Genomic DNA, 27,994 nt, shown 5'->3' on the forward strand with positions numbered 1-27,994 from the left:
AAAAAAAACGCTAGTGGGTAGGCACCCTAAAAGTGATCAAAAAAGCAGTATGTACCCCAAAATGCCCTCACAGAGCTCTGTCTATGGAAAAATAAAAAAGTTATAGAACTTTGAATGCAGCGGTTTAGAAAAAATGTATAATTTTAAAAAAAGGGGGGGGTTTATTTTAAGTGGAAAAACCTAAAAAAACTAAGACATTTGGTATCGTACCGACCTGCAGAAAAATGAGTTTTGTCATTTATGCTGCACGATTAACTCTGTAAAAAAACCCCAAAAATCTATGGCAAAATTGATGCGTTTTCTCTCCCTGCTATCATAAAATTAATAAGGTTTACAAGATAGTCAATGTACCCAAAAATGGCGCCAACTGCAGAAGATATAGCCATGGCAAAAATCGCATCAAAATCTGCACCAAAATCTTCACCATTGGTGCGGATTTAGACTGATTCAGCTGCGAGATCCACCCCCAAGAGCACAGCGCACACCAGCGCTCGCCACTGAGCATCGCCGCTGATCAGGTGATGGGGAAGGAGGCTGCTTTTCTCACGTCATTGTCTAGCGATGATGTGGAATCCGCGACCGTTCCGCAATGTCAGTTGCGGAAGAGCCGCGGGCCGGATGGCTTCCATTGACTTCAATGTAACCTGGCTGTGCTGAATGCACTTAAGGGCTCATGCCCACGGCCGTGACGGACTCTGCCAGCGGAGTATCGCAGCGAAGTCCGCCATGGAACCCCACATACTCACCACTCCGGATCCTCCGTACGCGTCCCACATGGAGGGCCGGCGTGCAGCGCATGACGCGCCGTTAGTGTCAGATGACATGGCTGGTGGTGGGCGGGGCTGCGTATTCACGCAATACTTCCGCTGTGCTACAGTGGAAATATAGTGTGAATTTGTTATACAGCGTGAAAAAAACTGCGGCATTTAGAATACGCCGCGGTGTATTTTACGCTGTGGAATTCCACAGCGTGAACATTGAACTATTAGGTTTAATAGAACCTAATAGCTCTGGGGCAACGCTGCGGATTTTTATGCGTAGAACACGTCAGAAATCCGGCCATGGGCATTAGCCCTAAAAATACAACATGCTGCGATTTTTTTTTTCCCTCCGAGAGCGGAAAATCGCATTTGATTTCTGCCATGTGCAGGAAAAAGCAGTTTTTAATAGCATGTTATGCGCAGTATTTGCGGCAAACAGCTAGTGCTCGGGCAGCGTATCGGACACCCTGTAGACACACCCTCCCAGAGATCAAAGTCCGGAGGGGTCAGGGGCCCAAAAATAGAATTATTTACTGCACTGTGGGGCCGCCCCCTGCCTGGACGCCCTAGAACCTGCAGGCATGACCATGTTCATTCAATATGTCAGGATATGTACAAGTGTATGCTGCTTTTTTTTTGCATACATCAAGCCCATGGACATGTTGGTCTCTCCCAATCTGTTGAATAAAGAAGCAGAATCTCTTTTTTATTGTTTACCGGGCACAGCGCTGTACATTTAGTAGTGGCTGTGCTCGGTATTGCAATTCAAGCCGACCCTAGTTTCTGATTAGAACAGCACTGTATAATGTGTGATATGTACAAAACTCTTACATTGTAACTTAAGAAAAGTAACAAAATATAAAAAGTTACATAATAGTGGGTAACAATTTACCCAAGGTAAAGCAAAGACTAGCTACACCTCTGCGTTTTGTGGTCCAGTTAATGGGATAGTCCCAGGAAAGTCAAGACGTTTAGCAAGTATGCTATACATTAATGAAACTGACATTATCTCAGGACCCTACACATTCATTTCCAGTTATGGATTGTTCAAATTTCCGGTCTCCATGCAGTGGGATCTTGTTTTGTTACTTCGGCAAATTTTAACAAAGCAAATTACTATAGAGACACACAGTAATAGCATTCCAATACATATGACCGCAGTTAAGAGCTGTGTGTGGCACTCAAACAATGAGTGGTTGACATCGTTGATGGGCTTACTTCTAACAGATTCAGGCGAGTCACATGTGTATCCATCCGGCCACTGCTGAACTGTAAAATTGGAATTTGCCATTTCTTTCATTTCTTTTATAAAAGAGCAAGAGCATGTGTATGGGATGTTATCCCCTTTAAAGCTGCCCAGATGCTTGAAAGATTGTATCTCACTAACTTGTAGCATCTTCATGGGATTCCCATCTACAGCTAGAATTTGTAAAAGAGGGATATGGCCAATGGAGGAAAGAGTGGAAAGCCTATTGTAGGACAAATACAACTCTTTCAGTGCGGGCAGAGAAATATTTAGGAATTCAATCCTGTTGAGACTTAGATCTAGTACTTCACAGTTTGGCGGTAGACTGATGCCCACTTGTTCTAAGCCTGTGTTAGATAGATTTAGGTGCCTTAAAGATGGCTGCCACTCACATGAAGAATTTGGTATTGCAGAAAAGTCATTGCGACTTAAATCTAAGTGTCTCAGTTGGTTATACTTGCTTACTGCTTGGCATAGAGTCTCGTAATTACTGAAATTGTTGCTGCTTAATTTTAAGGTTTGAAGTTTAGGAAAAGCACCATTGCAAAACATGGAGGAGACCTCGTCATCTGCCAGGAAGTTTTCAGAGAGTTCCAAAGTTGACAAGGCCTGAAAGCGTACACTGATGTCACAAGGAACATGCCTTAATTGTGACTCCTTCACAATCAAGGTCCTTAGCATTGACATCCAGCTGCCAAACCTATCAAAGGCAGAAGGTCTCTTGATTAATGGATTGGAAGAGGTATTGATGAACTGTAGAGCCAATATACGAGGAGGAAATCTCATCATATTAATTCCAAAAGGTTGATCGACAAATGTTGTGTTTTCAAATGATAGGAGGTCAACAGGAACCTGGGACATTGTGTATATAAATGCAGCCAAGAAATCCTCAGACAACACCATATTGACAAAACTGATCTTGGCCAAAGAAAGTGATATGGAGTCTATAATCAGTTTTATGTCCTGTGCAGCAAAATCTTTAGGATCGATATGTGTTCCTCCATTAAATTCAAAACTTGTAGCCTGAATACATGGAAGGATGGTCCTAAAGTTTGTTAAGTCAAGGAGTGAACAGGAGCATTGTTCGAGGTGTTCATCATATAAACAGTCTCCATTTGCCTTGTGGACCTTCTGAACAAACAGAAGAACGAGAATAACTATAGAGTAGGTCTTGGTCTTCATCTCTAGAAGAAATAATGACATAATTAAATGCTGTGATATACCAAATATGATCAATACGTTGTACTAATCTGTAATACAATGCACAACTCCACGTGCCTCCAATTTTGTAAACTAACATTTTTTTTCTTGCCAAGGACTAAATCTCTGAGGAAAACAAACAGTCATGTTCCAGTGTATGTTATATTTAGTAGGTATTCTTCCCTGGGTGGGACAAAGGGCAACACACGTGGCTGCAGGATGTCCTGAACACATTGAAGAACTGTCATTGTCCCTCGTACTGCTAGTAGGGGTGGCTGACTGTCATATACGTTGGCTACCCAAACCATCACATCAGCAGTGTGTGCCCTGACGCATCTACTGGTCCTAGCATCTCCTAACAGTCTGATCAGTTGGTGGGCAATTCATCAATACGACCACCCAGCTTCTCGCATTCCAATAATGCACCCCTCTCATGCTCTGTTAATAGGGAGAAATCTCTTTGCCTGAGTCGTAGAGGCATCTAGTGGTCAACAAGTTCTACACAAGCAGGAAAAAGAAGTCTGCTACATACAAGTAGCCACTGAGAGCCTTTTTTTAAGCCAAGGGGGAACCACTTTTTGGGCCTCAGGTGGCAAGACCGCTCATCTAATAAAACCACAACTCTAATAATTAGCATATCTGACTGCAATGGAACTGCATGTTGAGTTTTGTAGCAAAACGACAACTACATCTAGGTGCTTAATTTTTTTTTACAAAGAGTCTACTTATTGGTACAGGGGGCTCAGTGAGCAATGAACATGGCTGCTGGCATAACTCTCCACTCCTCTCTCTCTCTTTCTCGCTCTCTCGGTTCTCTTCTGGGTCTAAACACTGGAATGTAATTTTATCTAGGAGATTGGTCTGGAAACATATTGGGGTCTAAATCAATGTTTGGGTCTGACTATGAATACATTTTGAGTCTGGTCTGGACTCTAAATTTATTTATGGGTCTGGTCTGAGGTTTAGATTAATTTTGGGGTCTGAATTAGTTTCATTTTAGAGGTTGTCTATGGTCTCAGCTTATTTTGGGGGGTTTGGTTTTAAATCCAAAATTTCATTTTGGTTCTGAATTTTATGGCTTCATCTGGCGCTCATCTAAAAGTTTTTCTATTGGATCCTTGGGTAAATTAGGGGTATTAGGCACTTCTGTGATACAGTCACTGGCGTAACTATAAGGGATGCAGGGGAGGCGGTTGCACCCGGGCCCAGGAGCCTTAGGGGGCCCATAAGGCCTCTCGTCTCCATATAGGGAGCCCAGTACTATGAATAAAGCATTATAGTTGTGGGTCCTGTTACAGGTTTTGCATTGGGGCCCAGGAGCTTCAAGTTACGCCTCTGCGTTAAGGGGTTAAGAGAAGTTGAAGGGCCCCAAGATAAACCTTTGCACCCGGGCCCATGAGCCTTTAGCTGCGCCCTGGATACAGTAATAGGGGTACCTGGGGCAGCAGCAGGCACAGTATTAATGGTAGCAGCAGGATGCCAGTGATAAAGGGTTGCGGACTTGTGTTGATATAGAAGCTGGGGAAGGATGCTGAATCAAGGTGCCAAAGGTGTATGAGCAAAAAAACTACGTTGGTCAGGAAGAGCAGACATTAGAAGACATCACCTGTGGGGTTACTGGATTTAATTATAGTGTATTCTTCCTGTTATTGCATCATTCTAGAACAGCGGGGCTCTCCCTGTAGACATGATATGGTGGATGTATCCTGTCTAACCCTGCAGGAAGCACTGCCAAAAGTGTCAGGTCTATGACCGAAAGTGAAAGAAGTAATTCGCTTATACAATTATGATACTTGAAAGCCTATGAATTGTTCCAGAACTGGCATCTTAAGCCTCTAAAACAATGACCTCATAGTACAAACTTGTATTTAAGTATTTATCAGGGCTAGGCTTTGGAAATTGCATTATTGCCTAATTTCCTATTCTCTATTCATTCAGTATAGAGGGAAATTTGGTAGAAAGACATGTTGAGATTTCAATGTGTTTGTCTTTCTGCTTAGTTAAACATCTGCTCTGGAATGTCAGCTTTTGTTGCACAGCTACATCACATTCAATTAATGTTCAATTATCATGTTCATACCCTGCGGATCCTTCATTTTAACCCCTTTAGGCCTTCTTCACATGAACATGCTCCGTTAGCTGCACTAAAAAAAATCCTGGCTATTGGAGCGCTAAATCGCGTGAACAAAGAATAGTCACAACCAAGTCGCGGCTATTTTTCGCAATTTTACCTGGCTGGCTGTGGCGTCCTGCAGTACACTGACACCGCAGCCCTGAAATCTCTTGGCCACTAGAACAATGAAGGGAATTCCCTGCTGTAGGGATAAAGGGAATCCCCGCAGTTGGGGATTCCCTTAATCCCCACGGTGGGAGATTCCCTTCATCCCCGCACATAAAACCGTCTTGCATCCATGGCGCTTTCACATGATGGCAAGTGCAATATCGGGCCATGATTGACTGCTCGATATTGCCCTCACTAGTGTGTAGAAGCCCTAAAAGACATTGAATGCCTCACTGAAGGCACCTGTCATTGTTTAGCAGCGCTCGCCGCTGCTACACTCCCTCGCCCTCCCTTTGCAGCAAGCTCCCATAGAACTCTAGGGAGTCTCTGGTGGTTTGCCGTCAAAAGATAGGACAAGTCCTATCTTTTGGCAAAGTGAAAGATCGGTGTAAAAAAAGTTTTATGCACAATTTTTTAGGAGCGTCCAAAAATCTTTCATCCAAAAGAACCCACAGGAAACTATTGGTTCTTTTAGATGGGATTTTTACGCGTGTAATCTGTGTCAAAATGACGCTCGTGTGAAAGAGGCCTAAGGTGTATTCTTACCTTAGACATTCACAGAACATGCACAACCATCATAGAAAGAGCTCAGCTTTAATTTTACCAGAGCAGAATACAAAATGAAAGCTGAGCTGTGATTGGTTGCTAGGAACAACTAAGATATTTTCATAAATCTCCCCCCAATACTTTCTAAAACTATCTCATTAAAAATGAAAAATAAAGGTTTTTTTATAACTATTTCAAGTCAGTTTTCTATTTTCTGTAGTTTTGCTAACACTATACCTTATTCTAATCTAGAGTTTTCTCTATTTCTATAATTTTTTCTAATAGAAATAGTTTATTTTCTATAGTTTTTTATATTATGACAGCCTCGGGGGTTACTCGCTCTCTGGGATCGCCATCTTCCCCATTCAAGAGGGTTGGCACCACGTGCATAAAGGCTGAGGACTACCGAATTACTTCAAATTCTGGCTTCCACCAGTTTTATTTTACACACATCAAACACAGAATGGAACATAAAACGATTGTACTGGAACATACTACGGTCTGAGGGTTTCCAACCCGTAGGGTCCCCATCACTATCCTGCCACCCGGGGTGTCTAGAGGGCGTCCTTCCCTGTCAGATATAGGGCGGGCCTTGTCAGCACTGGCCTTCAGACTCCCAGTTCCTGACGCTGCGACCGCAACCTCTCTCTCTGGCTTTCAGCTAACTTTCCCCTTTACAGGAGTATTTGTGGAAGTTTTGTCTCCTTCAACCACACCCCTATGGCTGTCCCAGCTGGTTAGCACACAGAAGGCCAGCTTTCACTTCCTCTGCAGGCCTTTCAATGAGCTACCTTGCCACAATATACAGAGCTATACATCTCACCTCTAGTATTATCACTCCCCCAATATAAAATTTCTTGTTCCTCATCTCTCCAAAGTATCATCAGCCCAGTACCATCTGTCACCCCTAGTATCATTCCCCCAGTATCATCTACCTCTTCTGGTTCTATTTCTACCTCCTATCAACTCTTCCCTCCATCCAGTATTTTCACATTCATCCATGTCATCTCCCTTGACAATATCACCCCCTCTCCAAACATCATAACCCAGTAACCTCTTTCCCAACCTCTTCTATCACGAGTATTCTCCCCCCATATTATCTTCCGCCATAGTATATATCGGGACACCCACCAATCCTATGTTGTCAAATGAAGAAGATATGTAATGTGGAGGCGTTTCTGCTGGGATAGACGAGATTGGTCATAGTGAAGTTCACCCTCAACGCTAATGAATACAGAGACATTCTGGACAATGTGGCATTACCTAGGTACAGCTCAGTGTCTCTACCAATGTGACCGAACACTATTTCATACAGAATGTAGTGTTGAGGCTTAGTTTGAGGAACATTGTGTGCAAACTACATTGGGCAACCCAAAGTCCAGATCTCTATTCCATCAGGAATCTTTTGGACGAACTAGAATACTGTATCTCTGCATGCCAACGCACCAATCATCACTATCCGAAGCTCTCCTCAAGGAATGGAGGCAAATCCCCCCCACACATCTATGGGTGGAAGCAGGGGTGTACCTAAAGGCTCAGCAGCCCGGGTGCAAAAGTTCAGCTCGGGGCTTCCCCCTTGGGCCTCTACGCCACACTCCCCCGTACCCATACCTAACTCTTGCTGCATACATGATCTGTCCCTTGGCATAATCTTTCCAAACATGACGCATTTCCTGCACTACATGAAAATTTGTTTGTAGCCCCGCAGGCCACACTCATACAGCGCTTTTTACCGCTATTAGAGGGGTGGCTTGAACGCCGTACTAACTGCAGGGTTATTCAAACCTGCGCTCGAATGAAGTGTTCCTAACACCGTGATTTTCAAGAGCTGTCTGTTCCATTTTTGTGTTTTCGTGGTTTTTAACACGCCTCACATCACAATGATGCGGTGCATTAAAAAGCGCTGTCAAACACTGTAACCGGTTTTCAAAAACGCTGCTCGAAATTCCGTTAAAAATGCCATGATTACAAGCTGCGTGTTCTGAACACGTGTGAGAGTGGTCTTAGGGTGGTTCATGTTTTTGATAGATAAAGGATGGGTGGATAGATTAGGAGATAGGAGATGGATGGATAAATAGATGATGGATGGATGGATGGATGGATGGATGGATAGATAGATGGATAGGAAAATGGATGAATAGATAGATAGGAGGTGGATGGGTGGATAGATAGATAGATAGATAGATGGATACATAGATAGGAGATGGATAGATAGATAGCAGATAGATAGCTGATGGATAGATAGATGGATACATAGGAGATGGATAGATAGATAGAAAGCAGATAGATAGCAGATGGATGGATGGATGGATGGATAGATAGATGGATACATAGGAGATGGATAGATAGATAGAAAGCAGATAGATAGCAGATGGATGGATGGATGGATGGATAGATAGATAGAATGATAAATAGATAGCAGATGGATAGATCGCAGATGGATAGATAGATAGGAGATGGATGGATAGATAGATAGATAGATAGATAGATAGATAGATAGATACATAGATAGGAGATAGATAGCAGATGGATAGCAGATGCATAGAGAGATACATAGATAGGAGATGGATGGATGGATAGATAGCAGATGGATAGATAGCTAGCAGATGGGTAGATAGATACATAGATAGGAGATGGATGGATGGATAGATAGATAGATAGCAGATAGATAGATAGATAGCAGATGGATAGATAAATGGATAGATAGATAGACAGACCCCGGGGTCCGGGCCACTTCTCCTCCATGTGACAACAGCAGAGGCAGACACTGCAGCTTCCGTTCAGCAGGAGGGAGGGGCAGCATATGATCACATGATCAGTCCCTGCCTGCCCATGTGACTGTCTCTCTCCTCCTCCCCCCTGCTGTTTCCTGCTTCCTCTGAGGTTGGCCGGTCTGTCTGCTGCGGGATCTGTCCCGTGCGGCAGAGTGGTTAACCATTAATGCACTGAAAGTGCATATATGGATGGCAGAGGGCGGCCTCAGGGCCCCCTGAGCGCAAGGGCTGGTTCGCCACGGCAACCCCTGATGCTACGCCTATGGGTGGATGTCATATCCAGCAGGGTTACTGCAGTCATTGAGGTCAAGGGAAGCCCAACAACATATGGAAAAATGTGAATAAAATCGAATCTCATCACCTTCTATTTGTGTTCCAATACTGTTGTCAACATGGTGTAGCTCTCAGCCCATCATATATTCCCGCCATCATAGTATATAATCTCCCTGCCCACTCTACATATTCCTCCCCACACTGTATATGCTCCCTCTCCCCAACAGTGTAAACCACCCCATAAAAGGCACCTCTTGCCTCCGGGTTGGCCTCCACCCGGCTCCACACGCATTGGCAACCTACTGGCGGCAGCAGTGCACCCTGAACTATATGTAACCATAGTGGGGGAGCCCTGCTCTGCTTCAGCTTTATGCATTCTTTATTTAAGTTGCAGCATATATTGCGCAATGTTTACATTTTTATGTCCGCTGTTTCTTTTTAGATGCAGGCACAGTGATGCTGCACAGGATCAGATCAGTTACCATGAGAATCAGGGTGAATAGAAGAGGCAGTCAGGAGGAGTATTGTCTCTCCTTGAGGAGAGCACCTAGAAGATGAGTGAGGAGACTTATAAGGCCATGCACGCTCCTCTGGCTAATATGCAAATAAGGAAGATGCCTCAATAAGGAAGAATACCTCTGCAGCGCCACCTATTGGATGGCAGCATTCCTGCAAATCAATGTCCGACCCTTTATACAGGTCTTAACAAAGATTGGGAATTGGAAACTTGACTTGGTTTTCAATTCCCAATCTTTGTTAAGACCTATACAAAGGGTCGGACATTGATTTGCAGGAATGCTGCCATCCAATGGGTGGCGCTGCAGAGGTATTGCTCCATCTTCCTTATTTGCATAAAAGAGACAGATTACGTATGCTTCAGGTAGAGAACAATACCTGGTAAGAAGTCATAGGAAACTCCCGGCAAGCTGTGGCTCTCGGGCTTCATCTGTTATTGAAAGACTGACAAGTTACTATGGATTGCTACAGATTATGAGAGCATGCTGGGATCCTGATTTACAGGTATGCTGATAAGAGAGGCTTCACTGAAGATCTGCATAACAGACTACTGCTGTAGTTGCACCAGCAAACCAGTACCAGTCTAAGTACCATATTGATGCCCTACCTGGTGGGTGAACAACCCGTATGCTGTGGTCCTATCAAGCAGGCCTGTGAATATATCCAGGACCTCAGATGAATCACTACCATAAAACCTGCCCCCGTAAGCCCCTCGCTGCCCCACCATACAGCCATACAGGTCGCATACCTTTAGGCCGCTTTCACACGGGCGACAAAATTGTGCGATTTTTCTCACGATGTAACAGCGCTACAAACTGCATGTATGTGAAGCCCATGCTTTCCAATGGGTTCCTTCACATTTGCACTTTTGTAGACTTCAATGAAGGCCATCCGCAGCAAAATAAAGCATTTTTTTTCCTCTGCTTGCGGAATACGCAATTAGTTTCCGCGAGTGTGGAGAAAAAAGTGATTTTTACATATTTTCAATGCATACCATTTGCTGTGGATCCTCCGTGCGGACACCGACCACAGATTTCGCAATTCAATTCCGGCCCTGTGAGGCCGGCCCAAAAGTATTTTTTATAGCAAAGATTCATTGTTGTGTTGTCACATTCCAAGGTATGTAACGTCGAATATTTATTGTCAGGACGCGGGGTCCGGGAAACTGGAGGTCCCTGAAAATACCCGCAACCCCTGTCCCTTCCTACTTGCCCCCCTGGGCTAGGCACCAGGGCGACAACTGAGCGACGGTCCCTACACTCACTAAGGAAGGGGAACACTGTGACTAACAAACAGGCAGACACTGGAACAAACAACAGCAAGGAGAGTCAGACAATCCGGGTCAGCAACGAGAGGGTACGCGGTACAAGAGGGTCAGGCAAAAGCAATGTCAGGTCAAAAGGCAGAGGGTCAGTATCAGGAGTCAGAAATACAAGGTACGCTGGTGTAGCAGGAAATCCCAAACTAACACTGGCACTGGTCTGCAGACACCAGCAGGTTTAAATGCTGTCAGAGCTCCCGCCCCAGCAGCTGATTGGGGCGGGGAACCTGACAGCAGCTGAGTGCACCCAGCAGCACTGGGGAACCTGCCCCCAGCCCTGCAGGAGGCAGGACAGGAGACACATGTTTGGTTGCCAGGATACCTAGGACGCGACGCGGGGCAACACCCACCGCGTCCCTGGCAACCCGGCGGCGAGGTGACAGGACCGGCGGTGCGGGCACGACGGACCCACGAACCGCCAGTCCTTACAGTACCCACCCTTCTACGGGGGGACACTGGACCCCCACGGCCCGGAGCAGGCTTGAGGGGAAAGGCTCTGTGGAACTGTCGAACCAATAGGGGTGCATGTACGTCCTGGGCAGGAATCCATGTACGGTCCTCAGGGCCCAAACCCTTCCAATGTACAAGATATTGCAAAATACCTCTCACACGCCGAGCATCAATCAAACGCTCTACCTCATACTCCAGTTCCCCCTGTACAAGAGTAGGAGAGGGCGGGCTCTGGGCGGGCAGAACTGGGGTTACATATTTCTTCAGCAGCCCCTTGTGGAAGACGTCATGAATCTTCCACGACTGCGGAAGAGATAGTCTGTACGAAACAGGATTGATCACCTGGGAGATGGTGAACGGACCAACAAAGCGGGGAGCCAGCTTTAGGGATGGAACCTTAAGTCTTAAATTTTTTGAGGCCAGCAATACCTGCTCCCCAACCATGAATGGTGCAGAGATCGTGCGTCTTTTATTTGCTTGACCAAGAAGTTTATCCTGGGAACCCTGAAGGTTCTTACGAACCTGGGCCCAAACTGTGCACAGTTCATTAGTGGCAGAGTCCACAGACGGCGTGTCAGAAACTGAGGGCGCAGAAAAAGAAAATAGAGGATGGAAACCATAATTACAAAAGAACGGCGATACATGAGAAGACGAATTTACATGGTTGTTAATGGCAAACTCGGCAAGAGGCAGGAAGTTAACCCACAGATGTTGATTGTCAGAAACGAACAGTCGCAGGTATTGGATTAATTCTTGATTCATCCTCTCAGTTTGCCCATTTGACTCGGGATGAAAAGCAGACGAAAAGGACAAACCAATATTCAATTTTCTGCAGAAAGCTCGCCAGAAGCGAGCGACAAACTGTACACCTCTATCTGAGACCACGTCCTCAGGAACCCCATGCAACCGCACCACCTCCTTAATAAACATGTCAGATAACAGTTTGGCGTTTGGTAACTTGCTCAGAGGAACGAAATGTGCCATTTTGGAGAACCGATCTACAATGACCCAAATGACCGTATTCCCCTGTGACGGCGGCAAATCTGTGATGAAGTCCATGGACAGGTGTGTCCAGGGCCTGGACGGAATGGGCAAGGGAAGAAGAGGCCCCTCAGGACGTCTCCTGACACTCTTCCCCCTGGCGCACACCGGACAAGCAGTGACAAACGCCCGAGCATCCCTACTCATATGAGGCCACCAATAAGTTCTGGAAAGTAATTCCTGAGTTCCCCGAATACCGGGGTGCCCCGCAAGGACCGAGGCATGTGTCTCTTCTAGCACCTTCAACCTTAATGGTAAGGGAACAAAGAGTTTGCCTTCTGGAAGTGCTTCAGGAGCTGATTGCTGCGCAGCCTGAATTAGCGGCGAGAGGTCAGAGGAGACAGTTGCGAGAACCACCCCAGGGGAAAGGATAGTTTCAGGCTCCGACTCGGGAGGTTCCAGAATACCAAAACTCCTAGATAGGGCATCTGCCTTAACATTCTTTGAACCGGGTCGGTAAGTAACCAGAAAATTAAAACGAGAAAAGAAAAGAGCCCAACGAGCTTGTCGAGCATTCAACCTTTTAGCAGAATCTAAATATATAAGGTTCTTATGGTCTGTGAGTACCATGATCTGATGGCGTGCTCCCTCCAAAAAATGCCTCCACTCCTCGAACGCCCATTTTATAGCAAGTAACTCACGATTGCCTATATCATAATTTTGTTCAGTAGGGGAAAATTTTCTAGAAAAGTAAGCACACGGTCTAAGATTTGTGAGTGTAGACGGCCCCTGAGAAAGTACCGCCCCTACTCCAAACTCAGAGGCATCCACCTCCACCACAAACGGGCACGACAGGTCTGGTTGGACAAGAACGGGTGCGGAGGAAAAGGCAGCTTTCAGGGTGGCAAAGGCTGCCAGCGCATCTGGAGACCAGGTACTGACCTCTGCCCCTTTCCTGGTGAGATCCGTTAAGGGTTTAGCCACCACAGAAAAGTTCTTAATGAACTTCCGGTAATAATTAGCGAAGCCCAAGAAGCGCTGGAGGGCCTTTAGAGTGACTGGTTGGGCCCACTCTGTGATGGCTTTCACCTTGCCCGGATCCATCTGGATATCCCATGGAGTAATGATATACCCTAAAAAGGTTATCTTCTGCACCCCAAAAACACATTTTTCAAGCTTAGCAAACAGCTGGTTAGCCCTGAGTCGAGTCAGGACCATTTGAACATGTACCTGGTGTGTCTCCCAGTCGGAGGAAAAGATCAGAATATCATCTAGATACACTACGACGAACACCCCCATGATGTCCTGAAAAACTGAGTTCATGAACCCTTGAAATATGGCAGGGGCGTTACACAACCCAAAAGGCATGACCAGGTACTCAAAGTGACCGAGGGGCGTATTGAATGCTGTCTTCCACTCATCCCCCTCCTGAATACGAATGAGGTTGTAAGCTCCCCTTAGGTCGAGTTTAGAGAACCACTGGGCACCAGTGACCTGGTTGAGGAGGTCAGGGATGAGCGGAAGGGCGTACTGGTTCCTGACCGTGATTTTGTTTAACTCCCTGTAATCAATACAGGGTCTGAGAGCCCCATCCTTTTTCTCCACAAAGAAGAAACCAGCCCCTACTGGAGACTCAGAGGCCCGGATGTGCCCCCGGGACAAACTATCCTGGATATACTCCTTCATAGACTCCCTCTCCGGAACCGTAACATTATAGATGCGACCTTTAGGAAGTTTGGCCCCTGGAATCAACTCTATCTTACAATCCCATTCTCTATGGGGAGGTAAGGCTTCTGATAGCTGTTTAGAAAAGACATCCGCAAACTCGGAGAGGTAGTCAGGTAGTTCAACTCCCTCGCAGGTGGAGACACCCATCCCCACTGGGCGCACGTGGCTGTCACAGCGAGAACCCCACTTGACCAGTTCCAACGTGTCCCAGTTAATTACAGGGTTGTGCTCCCTTAGCCATGGTAGCCCCAGCACAACATCCACAGACAGGTTCTTCATAACCAAAAATGTACAGGACTCCGTATGTAAGGCCCCAATAGTGAACTGTAACTCCGGGGTAACCAGATTTACAAGACCAGCCTGCAAGGGAGTAGAGTCGACACCAGAGACCAGGATAGGGGGGTCTACACGGAAAAAATACTCAGACAGTTTAGCAACAAAATCGAAATTAACAAAATTAGCAGCAGCTCCAGAATCAAGAAACGCTTGCCCAGCACGGTAGAACGACCAGAATTCTAAGGTGCAGGGCAGCAACATTTTAGACCTTACAGGGAGTACCTTAGCTCCTAGACAGTCCTCCCGACAACTGCCTAGGAGCGGAAGTTTTCCTGACTGCGGCTTTTTCTCGCAGGTCCCAATACGATGACCTGGCTCCCCACAGTAGAGACAGAGGTTCATCCTGAGACGATATTCCCGACGTTGCTTCGGGTCATGGTTCCCAGCTCCATGGGTTCTGTGGAGGGAGGGGTTAAAGTCGGAACCACCGAGGATGTAGACATACGGACAGGGCTGGTCCGAGTCGAGCGTCTGGCCCTCAAGCGTCGGTCAGCCCAGATGGCCAGAGACATGGCTTGCTCCAAAGTTCTAGGCTCCGGGTGCGCCACCAAGAGGTCCTTGAGGCCCTCCGACAGACCGGCCAAAAACAGATCCTTCAAGGCCACGTCATTCCACCCAGACTCCGTGCAGTGTTGACGAAATTGTGAACAATCGTCCTCAGCCACCTTCAGCCCCTGTCGCAAGGCCAGGAGTTTAGAGACTGCGAGGGCAGCACGGTCAGGTTCGTCATACAGCTGGCCCAACGCAGAAAAAAAGGCGTCTAGTGACTGTCGGGTGGGGGAGTCAGCTGATAAGGAGAAGGCCAAATTTTGGGGTTCTCCCCTCAGGCGAGTTATCACGAAACCCACCTTCTGGTATTCTGTGCCAGAGGTGTGGGGTCGGAGGTCAAAATAAAGCTTGCAGCCTTCTCTGAACACAAAAAACTGACTTCTCTCCGGGGAAAAGAAGTCAGGAGGTGTTGCTCGGGGTTCAGAAACCGTACCAGGAGTGGCAGGGAGCTGCATCATATTAGAAGCCCCTCGCTGCTCCTGATGCTGCAGGCGAGCAGTCTGGTCCTGGACCAAGTCCGTCAGAACCTGTACCTGGTTGGCTAAGGCCGCCACAGCCTCCATAGCGGGGTTCTAGGTTGCTGGTCAGATGTAGGGATCCGACTTCCGTTCGGCCAGTGTTACTGTCAGGACGCGGGGTCCGGGAAACTGGAGGTCCCTGAAAATACCCGCAACCCCTGTCCCTTCCTATTTGCCCCCTGGGCTAAGCCCCAGGGCGACAACTGGGCGACGGTCCCTACACTCACTAAGGAAGGGGAACACTGGGACTAACAAACAGACAGACACTGGAACAAACAACAGCAAGGAGAGTCAGACAATCCGGGTCAGCAACGAGAGGGTACGTGGTACAAGAGGGTCAGGCAAAAGCAACGTCAGGTCAAAAGGCAGAGGGTCAGTATCAGGAGTCAGAAATACAAGGTACGCTGGTGTAGCAGGAAATCCAAAACTAACACTGGCACTGGTCTGCAGACACCAGCAGGTTTAAATGCTGTCAGAGCTCCTGCCCCAGCAGCTGATTGGGGCGGGGAGCCTGACAGCAGCTGAGTGCACCTAGCAGCACTGGGGAACCTGCCCCCAGCCCTGCAGGAGGCAGGACAGGAGACACATGTTTGGTTGCCAGGATACCGAGGACGCAATGCGGGGCAACACCCACCGCGTTCCTGGCAACCCGGCGGCGAGGCGGAGCCCGGCGGCCAGGGGAGGTGACGAGGACCGGGGCCCCCCTGTGCCGCACAGCAGCTGCACGTGTGACAGGACCGGCGGTGCGGGCACGACGGACCCGCGAACCGCCAGTCCTTACATTTATTGCTCTGTCCACACCACCTTTTGCTTGTTTTTTCCACTTTGGGTGACATATAATTTATCAATTAACTTTTATAAAAAACATTTTTGGTAGAATGCAAAAAGCGGGAAATCCTCAATTTTGTGGGTCTGTTTTTTTTCACTCTATATGGTAGAAATTACATGTTACCATGCACACAACCAGATTTGAATTGCGGGAACTGCAATAGTCACCCACGCGGGCGGTCCGCGGTATTCCGCACACATTGAGAAAATGGAACATTTGCATGTTCGCTCAGGGAGCGAAGTGGATTTAAAATTGCAGCATGTTCTATTTTTGTGCGAAATCCATATGGACGGCTTCCATTGAAGTCAATGGATGCCGTCCAACCCGCTGCCCATCTGCAATTGACATCGGGAATAGGCCACGGGTATCTGTACTGCGTATGACCAATGACAAGCGTCGCCGGTCATCTGCAATACAGAAAAGAGAAGGTACGCGGGGTCGCCGGTCAGGGTCAGAGCCGGAATCCCACATGCAGAAATTCCTCATATAAACACATGCCCACATGAGCAAGCAACATATAAAGAGTTTACTTAAGCTAATGAGGGAAATGGAGATGAAAGTAAAGGCCCATTTACACGGAGCGATCATCGCTCAAAAATTGCTAAAAAGCGATCGTTTGAGTGATCATTGTTGCGTCTAAACGCGCGGCCATTGTGAACTTTTCGTGCACTACTAGCTGATCATTAAATTCAGGCCAACTTAAAGGGGTTGTCTCGCGCCGAAACGTTTTTTTTTTTTTCAATACGCCCCCCGTTCGGCGCGAGACAAACCCAAGGGATGGGTTAAAAAAAATATATATATATTACTTACCCGAATCCCCGCTCTGTGACGTCTTCCTTCTTCTTCTTCCTTCACCAAGATGGCCGCCGGGATCTTCACCCACGATGCACCGCGGGTCTTCTCCCATGGTGCACCGTGGGCTCTGTGCGGTCCATTGCCGATTCCAGCCTCCTGATTGGCTGGAATTGGCACACGTGACGGGGCGGAGCTACGATGACGACGCAGGACCAGCTCTCTGGCACGAGCGGCCCCATTCACCAGGCAGAAGACCAGACTGCGCAAGCGCGTCTAAAAACGCCAGAAGACAGCGAATTTAGACGGATCCATGGCGACGGGGACGCCAGCAATGGAGCAGGTAAGTGAATAACTTCTGTATGGCTCATATTTAATGCACGATGTACATTACAAAGTGCATTAATATGGCCATACAGAAGTGTAAGACCCCACTTGCTGCCACGAGACAACCCCTTTAAAAATCATCATGCGATCTTATCAGGAGTTCTCCATGGGTAGTGCTGATAGCATTGGTTACCAATGGAGAACAAAATAACTGAAAGCAGATAAGAGCCTTTGGGCTATTAACTGCATTCAGCTAAGGCTTCATTTGCACACTAAATAGCTATTAAGTAGCTGAGTAGCTACTTAATAGTTTATGCAAAATGATCACTCAAAGCTGTCACTCAAACTGTCGTTTGAGCGATCTTTGTCCGATCATCGCTCCATGTAAATAGGCCTTAACACAGTATGTCTGAAGGGAGACAATGTCCATCTAGTTCAGCCTGTTTCCACAACCCCTCGTTGATCCAGAGGAAGGCAAAAAAAACAATGAGGCAGAAGCCAATTTAGCCCATTTGGGGGGAAAAATTCCTTCCCGACTCCATAATGTCAGTCAGCATAATTCCTGGATCAACATTTTGTAAGTTCCTACCTGACTCCAAGATCATCTAGAAAGGCATCTAGTCCTCTCTTAAACTCCTCTATTGATTTTGCCATCAGCACGTCCTCAGGCAGAGGGTTCCACAGTCTCACTGCTCTTACAGTAAAGAACCCCCTTCTATATTGGTGATGAAACCTGCTTTTTTCTAGACATAGCAGATGCCCTCTTGTTGCCAACGCAGTCCTGGGTATAAACATGGGAGAGATCCTAGTATTGTCCCCTCATATATTTATACATAGTTATTTGATCGCCCCTTAGCTGTCTTTTTCCCAGGGTGAATAATTCCAATTTTTTTAACCTCTCTGGGTATTCCAGTCCTCCCATTCCATTTATTAATTTAGTTGCCCTCCTTTGAACCCCCTCCAGCACTGTAACATCTTTCTTGAGCACTGGTGACCAGAACTGTACACAGTATTCCATGTGAGGCCTGACAAGTGCCTTATATAATGGAAGGATAATGTTCTCGCCCCGCGTCCCTATACCTCTTTTAATGCACCTCAAGACTTTATTAGCTTTTGCAGCAGCTGACTGACATTGGTTACTCCAATTTAATCTACAATCCTCTAGTACCCTCAGGTCTTTTTCCATATCACTTTCCCCTAGCAGTACCCCATTTAGTGTATATTGGTGACATCTGTTTCTCCTCACCATGCGCAGAACCTTACATTTATCAACATTGAGCTTCATTTGTCATTTTTCTACCCAAGCCCCTAGCTTATCTAGGTCCGTTTGTAGCTGCACATGGTCCTCCTTTGTATTTCAAATCAATTATCTGTACATTTAAATGCTGTGCATTTCTATGCAAAAAAAGTTGTTCAGTCGTTCTATCAGTCAAAAGATAATCTTTGCATGTAAATGGGGCTTTAGCCTGGGATCGCCCGGACATACACCGCAGAACAAACTTTGCAATTCAAGCAGTGTACATATGGATCTTCAAAATGCTAGCGCCGTTTATTTTTCTTCAACTTGGTGCAGCTTTACAGGCATCTGCCACTTCAAAAATAAAATCTGCATGTCTGGCTCTAACTTAACATATATTGGCCCTAACTGCTGACTGGTGGACTATCTCTGAAGGGCTAAGAACCACCTTGTTGCATGACTGTTTTCCTTTATTCTGTCACAGCCACTTTAGGGGTGCATGGTTTGTGACCAACTTAAATTTTTGGCCTTACAGGTAATACTTTAGGGGCTCGAGGGCCCATTTAAGAGCCAGGTACTCTGTCTTCATAATGGCATAATTTCTCTCATGTTTCTTTAGTTTCTGGCTTAAATATTATATTGGATGTTCCACTCCATCACTGTCTTGGAATAAGACTGCTCCCAGTCCGGGGCTGGAAGAATCCATCTGTAATTTTAACTCTTTTCAAAAGTCTGGGGTCACCCGTACTGGTTTAGAACATAGGGCAAGTTTTAGAGTCTGAAAGGCAGTTTCGGCCTTCAGACTCTTTTGGATCAACCTGGAATCTTTCCCTTTTGTCTACTCAAAGGAACCGCTATGTCTTAAAAATTGAGAATAAATAGTCTGTAATAACTGGTAATTCCCACGAAAGTTCTCACTTGTTTCTTCGTAGCAAGAAGGGGCCATTTTTGAATTGCTTGAATTTTCTCCTCCTGATGACATAACCCAAGTATTTGGCCTCCTTCAATCCAATATGTCATTTATGTCATTTTTTTCCAAAAATAAATACTGTGTGTGAGTTTTTTTTACTGCAGGCGGCTAGAAGGGGCCATTGTCATGGTTGAGGAGTTGAAGAGAACCCGGCTGCATAGCAGGTCCCTCCCTTTATCAGACTGTCATTCCCTTCCTGTATATTTTTACCTCCCACCTGCCTGAGAAATTTTGTACAACCATCCCAACTTCTTGACATGTTTCATGTTTTCCACAGGTATAATGAAAACAAAGATCTGGTACCGTGTTAGCCAGTAGAGCAAAATGTGATTGTTCTCAGCAACAGAAACGACGTAATCTTGTAGATATGATACCTTTTAATGGCTAACAAAAATACATGATGTAATAATAGCGAGCTTCCGAACCAACGCAGGGTTCTTCTTCAGGCTTATGGATTGGATCTGAAGAGGCATGCATATTTATACATACTTATAACATACATACTTATGACAAGGCACAGATATGGTTGTGATTGGTTCGCACTTAAAAGGAATTCTGCAACAGCAAACAAACTTTTTTTGTCTAGGCACTGATAGCGGAGTGAAAGTTTTATGGTCCCTAAATTACTGTTGGAGGGGGGAAAGTCAGCAGGCTTGAATTGCTACAAGAGATACACAAACATTTTTAGCTAAACACTGATAAGGGAGTGAAAGTTAATGGTCCCTGAATTAATGTTCTATTTTTGTGCGAAATCCATATGGACGGCTTCCATTGAAGTCAATGGATGCCGTCCAACCCGCTGCCCATCTGCAATTGACATCGGGAATAGGCCACGGGTATCTGTACTGCGTATGACCAATGACAAGCGTCGCCGGTCATCTGCAATACAGAAAAGAGAAGGTACGCGGGGTCGCCGGTCAGGGTCAGAGCCGGAATCCCACATGCAGAAATTCCTCATATAAACACATGCCCACATGAGCAAGCAACATATAAAGAGTTTACTTAAGCTAATGAGGGAAATGGAGATGAAAGTAAAGGCCCATTTACACGGAGCGATCATCGCTCAAAAATTGCTAAAAAGCGATCGTTTGAGTGATCATTGTTGCGTCTAAACGCGCGGCCATTGTGAACTTTTCGTGCACTACTAGCTGATCATTAAATTCAGGCCAACTTAAAGGGGTTGTCTCGCGCCGAAACGTTTTTTTTTTTTTCAATACGCCCCCCGTTCGGCGCGAGACAAACCCAAGGGATGGGTTAAAAAAAATATATATATATTACTTACCCGAATCCCCGCTCTGTGACGTCTTCCTTCTTCTTCTTCCTTCACCAAGATGGCCGCCGGGATCTTCACCCACGATGCACCGCGGGTCTTCTCCCATGGTGCACCGTGGGCTCTGTGCGGTCCATTGCCGATTCCAGCCTCCTGATTGGCTGGAATTGGCACACGTGACGGGGCGGAGCTACGATGACGACGCAGGACCAGCTCTCTGGCACGAGCGGCCCCATTCACCAGGCAGAAGACCAGACTGCGCAAGCGCGTCTAAAAACGCCAGAAGACAGCGAATTTAGACGGATCCATGGCGACGGGGACGCCAGCAATGGAGCAGGTAAGTGAATAACTTCTGTATGGCTCATATTTAATGCACGATGTACATTACAAAGTGCATTAATATGGCCATACAGAAGTGTAAGACCCCACTTGCTGCCACGAGACAACCCCTTTAAAAATCATCATGCGATCTTATCAGGAGTTCTCCATGGGTAGTGCTGATAGCATTGGTTACCAATGGAGAACAAAATAACTGAAAGCAGATAAGAGCCTTTGGGCTATTAACTGCATTCAGCTAAGGCTTCATTTGCACACTAAATAGCTATTAAGTAGCTGAGTAGCTACTTAATAGTTTATGCAAAATGATCACTCAAAGCTGTCACTCAAACTGTCGTTTGAGCGATCTTTGTCCGATCATCGCTCCATGTAAATAGGCCTTAACACAGTATGTCTGAAGGGAGACAATGTCCATCTAGTTCAGCCTGTTTCCACAACCCCTCGTTGATCCAGAGGAAGGCAAAAAAAACAATGAGGCAGAAGCCAATTTAGCCCATTTGGGGGGAAAAATTCCTTCCCGACTCCATAATGTCAGTCAGCATAATTCCTGGATCAACATTTTGTAAGTTCCTACCTGACTCCAAGATCATCTAGAAAGGCATCTAGTCCTCTCTTAAACTCCTCTATTGATTTTGCCATCAGCACGTCCTCAGGCAGAGGGTTCCACAGTCTCACTGCTCTTACAGTAAAGAACCCCCTTCTATATTGGTGATGAAACCTGCTTTTTTCTAGACATAGCAGATGCCCTCTTGTTGCCAACGCAGTCCTGGGTATAAACATGGGAGAGATCCTAGTATTGTCCCCTCATATATTTATACATAGTTATTTGATCGCCCCTTAGCTGTCTTTTTCCCAGGGTGAATAATTCCAATTTTTTTAACCTCTCTGGGTATTCCAGTCCTCCCATTCCATTTATTAATTTAGTTGCCCTCCTTTGAACCCCCTCCAGCACTGTAACATCTTTCTTGAGCACTGGTGACCAGAACTGTACACAGTATTCCATGTGAGGCCTGACAAGTGCCTTATATAATGGAAGGATAATGTTCTCGCCCCGCGTCCCTATACCTCTTTTAATGCACCTCAAGACTTTATTAGCTTTTGCAGCAGCTGACTGACATTGGTTACTCCAATTTAATCTACAATCCTCTAGTACCCTCAGGTCTTTTTCCATATCACTTTCCCCTAGCAGTACCCCATTTAGTGTATATTGGTGACATCTGTTTCTCCTCACCATGCGCAGAACCTTACATTTATCAACATTGAGCTTCATTTGTCATTTTTCTACCCAAGCCCCTAGCTTATCTAGGTCCGTTTGTAGCTGCACATGGTCCTCCTTTGTATTTCAAATCAATTATCTGTACATTTAAATGCTGTGCATTTCTATGCAAAAAAAGTTGTTCAGTCGTTCTATCAGTCAAAAGATAATCTTTGCATGTAAATGGGGCTTTAGCCTGGGATCGCCCGGACATACACCGCAGAACAAACTTTGCAATTCAAGCAGTGTACATATGGATCTTCAAAATGCTAGCGCCGTTTATTTTTCTTCAACTTGGTGCAGCTTTACAGGCATCTGCCACTTCAAAAATAAAATCTGCATGTCTGGCTCTAACTTAACATATATTGGCCCTAACTGCTGACTGGTGGACTATCTCTGAAGGGCTAAGAACCACCTTGTTGCATGACTGTTTTCCTTTATTCTGTCACAGCCACTTTAGGGGTGCATGGTTTGTGACCAACTTAAATTTTTGGCCTTACAGGTAATACTTTAGGGGCTCGAGGGCCCATTTAAGAGCCAGGTACTCTGTCTTCATAATGGCATAATTTCTCTCATGTTTCTTTAGTTTCTGGCTTAAATATTATATTGGATGTTCCACTCCATCACTGTCTTGGAATAAGACTGCTCCCAGTCCGGGGCTGGAAGAATCCATCTGTAATTTTAACTCTTTTCAAAAGTCTGGGGTCACCCGTACTGGTTTAGAACATAGGGCAAGTTTTAGAGTCTGAAAGGCAGTTTCGGCCTTCAGACTCTTTTGGATCAACCTGGAATCTTTCCCTTTTGTCTACTCAAAGGAACCGCTATGTCTTAAAAATTGAGAATAAATAGTCTGTAATAACTGGTAATTCCCACGAAAGTTCTCACTTGTTTCTTCGTAGCAAGAAGGGGCCATTTTTGAATTGCTTGAATTTTCTCCTCCTGATGACATAACCCAAGTATTTGGCCTCCTTCAATCCAATATGTCATTTATGTCATTTTTTTCCAAAAATAAATACTGTGTGTGAGTTTTTTTTACTGCAGGCGGCTAGAAGGGGCCATTGTCATGGTTGAGGAGTTGAAGAGAACCCGGCTGCATAGCAGGTCCCTCCCTTTATCAGACTGTCATTCCCTTCCTGTATATTTTTACCTCCCACCTGCCTGAGAAATTTTGTACAACCATCCCAACTTCTTGACATGTTTCATGTTTTCCACAGGTATAATGAAAACAAAGATCTGGTACCGTGTTAGCCAGTAGAGCAAAATGTGATTGTTCTCAGCAACAGAAACGACGTAATCTTGTAGATATGATACCTTTTAATGGCTAACAAAAATACATGATGTAATAATAGCGAGCTTCCGAACCAACGCAGGGTTCTTCTTCAGGCTTATGGATTGGATCTGAAGAGGCATGCATATTTATACATACTTATAACATACATACTTATGACAAGGCACAGATATGGTTGTGATTGGTTCGCACTTAAAAGGAATTCTGCAACAGCAAACAAACTTTTTTTGTCTAGGCACTGATAGCGGAGTGAAAGTTTTATGGTCCCTAAATTACTGTTGGAGGGGGGAAAGTCAGCAGGCTTGAATTGCTACAAGAGATACACAAACATTTTTAGCTAAACACTGATAAGGGAGTGAAAGTTAATGGTCCCTGAATTACTGTTGATGGGGGTCTTATCTGTATAATAAATGTCTCACACTTCCCATTCACGCATAAATCCTGGGGAATAATTTAACCCAGTATTCAGGGTGTCAAAGGTTGTTATCAATTTATATTCCCAAATTCTTCTTTGGTTTTGTGACTTGAAACCACCCTTCAATATCAAAACTCTCATATCTCCTATGTTATGTCCATGGTTAGAGAAGTGCTCGGCCACAGGTAATTCTCTTTTTCTGTGTTCAATCGTGTGGCGATGGGATCTCATCCTGGCTTTCAGTTTCTGTCCTGTTTCTCCAACATAAAGACCCCCAACAGGACATTTACTGCACATGATCAGGTACACAACATTGTGTACCTGATCATCGCTATTATTACATCATGTATTTTTGTTAGCCATTAAAAGGTATCATATCTACAAGATTACGTCGTTTCTCTTGCTGAGAACAATCACATGTTTTCTACAGGCTCTTCCTGCTATGTTCTGTGTTGTGCCTCAACCTTTCTCACTAGGCTTTTAGAGGCTTCTTGTGAGGATTCAGCAAAAAATCAATACAAAGTAGAGACAGAGAAGTTGCCATACATTCTGTTACTATAAATCGCTCATACTGCAAATCTATGAGTTCTTGATGTCACTTGACAGCACTTCTAATATAGGACTGTCCTGGGTGTACCCTCCTGTGTTGTAAAGTCTAAGTTATCATTAACTCTTACTATTAGGACTAATTAGTCCATTCATTCAAGTGGATTATCAAACATTTTGGATAAGTGTATAGTCCTAGATAAAGATGTAAAACTTGCTTGCAAGGGTAGAAAAATGAACTAACCTAATGCAGTACGGAATAAAATGCTAATAACAAACAATACTAAAATACCAATCCACAATATATTATTGTCTTGATAAGAAGCTCCTGAAATAATCCTATTCTTATACATCAGCAAGAGAAAATAATTGCTGTGTTAGTAAAACAAAGTGATGGATTGACTATTCAGTATAACAACAAATACGCAGCAACTTATAAAACCTGCTAATATGGAACTTACTTGCAGTCAGAGACTCGGACTTTGATTATGTTGTCAAATTCTCTTTTTGGTTTCCCTTTTTCCGTGCTGCTGGAAGAGAGGCAGTTCATGTTCTGTCTCTCCGCCTTCCAGTAATACTCACACATAAAAACTGCTGGCATGAGAGAACAGACTTCCTTTGAGACTTTCATATTGCGTAATAGTATTTTTTTGAAATGCGTCTGTGCCGTGGCCAGGATGGAGACTTAAAAACAATAACTGACAGATACAGTGTTATAAAATGTACTCCTTTTAGCCGTTGCAGAGGTCAATAAATACCAGATGCTTGTGTAATGTCTCCGTGTCACACTTGCTCTGAGCTGATGGTATACACTGAAGCAGGTTTACAATCATAACACTTGCAGTGTAGTTGCCTATTGAGGAGGAAATACAACCCCTATTCCAAAAACGTTAAGATGTTGTGTAGAATGTAAAGAATAAATAATGCAATGATCTTAAAATCTCATATAACCATATTTTACTCACAGCAGAACATAGAACACATATCAGAAGTGGAAAGTGAGACTTTTTCCATTTCATTTAAAAAAATCAACTCACTTAGAAATTGATGGCAGCAACGCATCTCAAAAAAAGTTGGAACAGGGTTAAAAAAAGGTTGCAAAAGTAAGTGGTTTTAATAAAAACAGCTGGAGGGTCAATTTTCTACCAAGTCACATGACTGTGTATAAAAAGAACATGTTAGAGAGGCAGAGTCACTCAGAAACAAAGATGGTCAGAGGTTCACCCATTCAAAAGATTGTCTGCTAACCTGTATATAATCCAGTTCAATAAATACTTGTATGTCTTGTGTTGGGGAGACTCCTTGATGTATGCCACGCCAATAAAGATCCAATAAACGTATTTCCAGCACCACAAAAATCTTTAAAATCACTTTACTTTTTTCATGACATGCTTAAAAAAATGATCAGCAAATGCCCATACATGCTCTTAATCGTGGCAGACTGTGCACAAGGGACAAGGCAGATGGTTTATATTGGATACATAAGGTTTTCTGGCATCACTGCATAAAAAAACAGACATGATTCTGTAATGCAGATCACTGCATGTTCTCAGGAATACTTCCAGAAATAATTGTCTGTGAACACAAATGCAAGTTAAAGCTGTATCATGCAAAGAAGAAGCCACATGTCAACACAATCCAGAAACACCAGCATCTTTTGTGGACCAAAGCTAATTTAAAATGGACTGACACAAAATAGAAAACTATTCTGTGGTCAGATGAATTAATATTTGGATTTTTTTTTTTTGAAAACCATAGATGTTGTGTCTTGTGGACACAAGAAGAGCTTGTTATTGGTGCACAGTTAAAAAGCTTGCATCTCTGATGCCACAGGGTTGCATTAGTACCTATGGCATGGGTAGCTTACACATCCTAAAAGGCACCCATGCTGAGCAGTATATAGATGTTTTAGAACAACAGATGCTCCCATCTAGACAACGTCTCTTTCAGGGAACGCCTTGCATATTTCTGCAAGAAAATGCTAAACCACATAGTGCATCCATCACAATAACATGGCCCAACAGAAGAGGAGTTCGGATGCTGAACCGGCCGCCTGCAGTCCAGACCTTTCACCAGTAGAAAACATTTGGTGCACTACAAAATGAAAAATCCAGCAAAGACAACCCAGTACTGTTGAGCAGCTAGATTACTACATCAACAAAAATCGAAAAACATTCCTCTCCAATTGGTCTCCTCACTTCACAGACGTTTACAGGCTTTTAAAAAAAGAATAAGGGGTGCTGCACAGTGGTAGACATGGCTCTGTCCCAACTTTTTTGAGATGTGTTGCTGCCATCAATTTCTAAATGAGGTAAAAAATTTTTAAATGAAATGGAAAAATGTCTCATTAACAACTTTAAATATGTGTCCTATGTTCTATTGTAAATAAAATATGGTCATATGAGATTTCAAAATCATTGCATTCTTTTGTTTGTTACATTTTATACAGTGTCCCAACTTTTTTTTAATTCGGTTGTAGAATGACTTATGCACATTGTTACGGTATCCTACCCACTGGTACGCCAGCCCAGGTTGCTCTAGAACTTACCCGCAACCCCCTGTCCCTGCCTACTTGCCTCCACTCCTGGCTAAGCCCAGGTGGGCAACTGGGCAGTGGTCCCTACTCTCACTAGGGACCGTGAGGGGACACTGGTGTACCAAGATGTAACAAGGTAGAATACCGACAGGATGGGCATATGATACAACCAACAGAAAAATACAAGTAGATCAAGGCAGATGGGAGAACCTGGCAGATATGACAGAACAAGCTGACAATGCTGGAGTCCACCAGAGGCAGGATGCTAGCACACTGAAGGAAACCAAATAACTGGCAGTGAACGCAGGTCACTGCCAGCCTTAAAAACACAAGCCTCCACCCAGGGGTGGAGAGAGGGAGACACTCACTCCCACAGCACCAATTTAAAAGGTGCTAATGCACGGGGCTGACTATAGGTGTACGCACCAACAGCACCACGCCGACCAGCCACCCCGGCAGCCGGACAACAAGCCGGGAGGACGCGTCCGACCACGGGACCCAGTGCCCTGCTGCCCCGGGAGGACCCGCAGCCCCTGCACGGTAAAACACATCTTATGAAAAACTGAACAACAACTAAAGTCTGATTAGAAAACAGATTTTAGATTTGGGAAGACCTTAGGGTCACTGTGGGCTCCATTTACTTCATCCTTCTAGATTAGAGATGAGCGAGCACGCTCGTTTAAAGCCGATGCTCGATCAAGCATCGGTCTTGT

The 27,994-nt window shown here is 45.0% G+C and overlaps 1 protein-coding gene across 1 annotated transcript; it reads right to left on the reverse strand.

Moving 5' to 3' along the window:
• Positions 1 to 25,317, reverse strand: CD14 (CD14 molecule). Its single transcript, XM_066588808.1, has 2 exons — positions 25,207 to 25,317; positions 1 to 3,191 (listed from the first exon to the last, which is right to left on the reverse strand). The coding sequence occupies exon 2, from the start codon at positions 3,187 to 3,189 to the stop codon at positions 1,798 to 1,800; it is 1,392 nt and encodes a 463-aa protein (XP_066444905.1). The 5' UTR covers positions 3,190 to 3,191; positions 25,207 to 25,317; the 3' UTR covers positions 1 to 1,797.
• Between the last annotated feature and the right edge of the window lie 2,677 nt (positions 25,318 to 27,994).

The sequence above is a fragment of the Eleutherodactylus coqui genome, unplaced genomic scaffold (assembly GCF_035609145.1).
Source record: "Eleutherodactylus coqui strain aEleCoq1 unplaced genomic scaffold, aEleCoq1.hap1 HAP1_SCAFFOLD_38, whole genome shotgun sequence".
NCBI classification, from domain to species: Eukaryota; Metazoa; Chordata; class Amphibia; order Anura; family Eleutherodactylidae; genus Eleutherodactylus; species Eleutherodactylus coqui.